This window comes from Nylanderia fulva, unplaced genomic scaffold (genome assembly GCF_048542155.1).
Source record: "Nylanderia fulva isolate GAGA-0341 unplaced genomic scaffold, ASM4854215v1 Scaffold243, whole genome shotgun sequence".
NCBI lineage: Eukaryota > Metazoa > Arthropoda > Insecta > Hymenoptera > Formicidae > Nylanderia > Nylanderia fulva.
In genome coordinates this window covers 48282-50533 of record NW_028190308.1, presented here as the reverse complement: position 1 = coordinate 50533, position 2252 = coordinate 48282, and the positions used below count along the sequence as shown (strand labels likewise).

The 2252-nt window shown below is 43.1% G+C and overlaps 1 protein-coding gene across 1 annotated transcript; it reads left to right on the top strand.

Annotated features, from left to right (window-relative positions):
• Window positions 1-668: 668 nt before the first annotated feature.
• On the top strand, window positions 669-1994 carry LOC146723023 (uncharacterized protein F54H12.2-like). Its single transcript, XM_085483332.1, has one exon. It carries the CDS (start codon window positions 669-671, stop codon window positions 1992-1994), a length of 1326 nt encoding a protein of 441 aa, XP_085339458.1.
• The last annotated feature ends 258 nt before the right edge of the window (window positions 1995-2252 follow it).

The following is a 2252-nucleotide window of genomic DNA, read 5'->3' as shown; positions in this document are numbered from 1 at the left end:
TTCGGAGTATTATAACGGATTACAAAACGGTGGAACTCGCGGCGGTGGAATTCCACGAGTTTTTGTCGGTTCACCCTATCAACGAGGTCATGGAATAGGTAGTTTTCTCGGAGGAATGTTCAGACGCGTATTGCCTTATTTAACTAAAGGACTAGGGGCAGTGGGTAAAGAAGCTTTGCGCGCCGGGGTTAATATAATCGAGGATGTTGAAAATAAAATGCCGTTAAAGGTAGCTGTCAAGCATCGTTTTGAACAATCGCGTGACAATCTTAAGAGAAAAGCTAGGGAAAAAATAAGTAGTCTAATGAAAGGTAGGGGATATAAATCGGATGAAAAAATTCATGTAGCGCAGTTTCCTTTCGGCAGGCTTAAGAGTCACGTCGCTAAATCCTCGGTAACCGCATCGCGTAAACGTCGTAAGACAAATAAGAAAAAAAGTTTATCAAAAATCAAGTCGCGTGGGAAAAAAAGAACAAATACAAAAAAAACTAAAAATAATACGAGGAAAAATCGCTCGACTGTAAAAAGACTCAAGTCGTCCGCGAAACGGCGTAAAGCTATTAGCGGTAAAAAGCGTACAGTATACGATATATTTTCATAATCGCCATTATTCTAAATACGCTTGTTCGTGACAATAACGTTGGTAGAGCAGGCGGTGAAAGAAAAAAATGTCATTTCTTCACACACACTCGAGCGAGTGTTTAAAGAGCGAGCTCGATCTCTTCTCTTTACCGCCCACGCAAACTAGCATCGAAAGTTCGCAATGGATTTATTACAAACCCGTGACCTCGCTTTCGGACGACTCCCCGCTAGAATTCGTCATCCCGGGTCACGGAGAAGAATATTTAGATCTCACACACACGTTACTAAGTCTTCGGGTACGTGTAGAAACCGAGCCGCTACTCGGTCTCGCCACCGGATCCGCCGTCAACGTGGGCCCCGTAAATCATTTTCTTCATTCCATCTTCAATCAAATCGACGTGTATTTCAATCAAAAGCTCGTGTCGCCTCCAAACAACGCTTATGCGTACCGCGCGTACATCGAAGCGTTGTTAAATTATTCATCACCCGCAAAAACTTCCCATCTAACCTCGTGCTTATGGGATGCGGATACACCCGGTCACATGGACGATACAGTAGGAGCGGAAGGCAATACCGCTATAGCGAGACGAGCTCGTTACATACGCGGAGGGCGCGCGCTAGATCTTATAGGTCACCTCCATTGCGACGTTTTCAATCAGGACAAATTCTTAATTAATGGCGTCGAGGTGCGGTTGAGACTCGTGCGCTCGAAAGATACGTTTTGTTTCATAGAAACTAATTGCACATCGAAAATTCGTATACTCGATGCAAGCCTAATGGTGAGAAGAGCGAAAATAAGTTCCGGAGTATTACTAGCGCATGCTAGAATGCTGAGCAAAGTTACCGCCAAGTATCCGCTTACGAGAGTTGAAATTAAAACATTCACGATTCACAGTGGGGTTGTGGGTGAATCGTTAGATAATGTAATACTGGGACAATTACCGAAACGAATAATAGTAGGTTTCGTCGATAATAAAGCGTTTAACGGTGACAGAAAATTGAATCCGTTTAATTTCCAAAATTACGGAATAAATTTCTTCTCGCTATACGTCGACGGTACACAAATACCCAGTAGACCGTTACAACCGGTTTTCTCGTCTCGCGAACCGCTTTACATCGAAGCTTATCATACGCTCTTCTCAGGGACGGGTATCCATTTTTTGAACAAGGGAAATTCTATAAGTAGAGATGATTATTCTCAGGGATATACGTTATTCGCTTTTGATCTTACACCTGATCTATCCGCTAATTGCGCCGGTCATTGGAATCTCGTGAGACACGGAAGTCTTCGGTTAGAAGTGAGATTCGAGAAGGCACTTACCGAAACAATTAATTGTATCGTTTACGCCAAATTCGATAATGTCGTAGAAATCGACGCATCGCGTCAAGTTATCGTCGATTTTTCCGGTTAGCTTTTAACGCTCGTTCACCAACATGTATTCATACACAGTAATGTAATACGCGATTAGAAAATTTTCCCCCTCCTCTTCCTTTGGAAATTTCAATGACGCTATTCACGAAGTGGAAACTATGTAACGCGCTAGAATGAATTCAGTTTTGTACGAGACACGAACAAACGCGCACGTTTCGCTAAGAGCTTGTACCTCACCAACGAAAATCTCACAATATGGACATAGTCGTCGACATACAAGGTTTCCGCGATGAAGCCA

What these genes read in the sequence shown, in the direction of transcription:
- LOC146723023 (XM_085483332.1), top strand. Translation starts at nt 669, where the DNA reads ATGTCATTTCTTCACACACACTCGAGCGAGTGTTTAAAGAGCGAGCTC.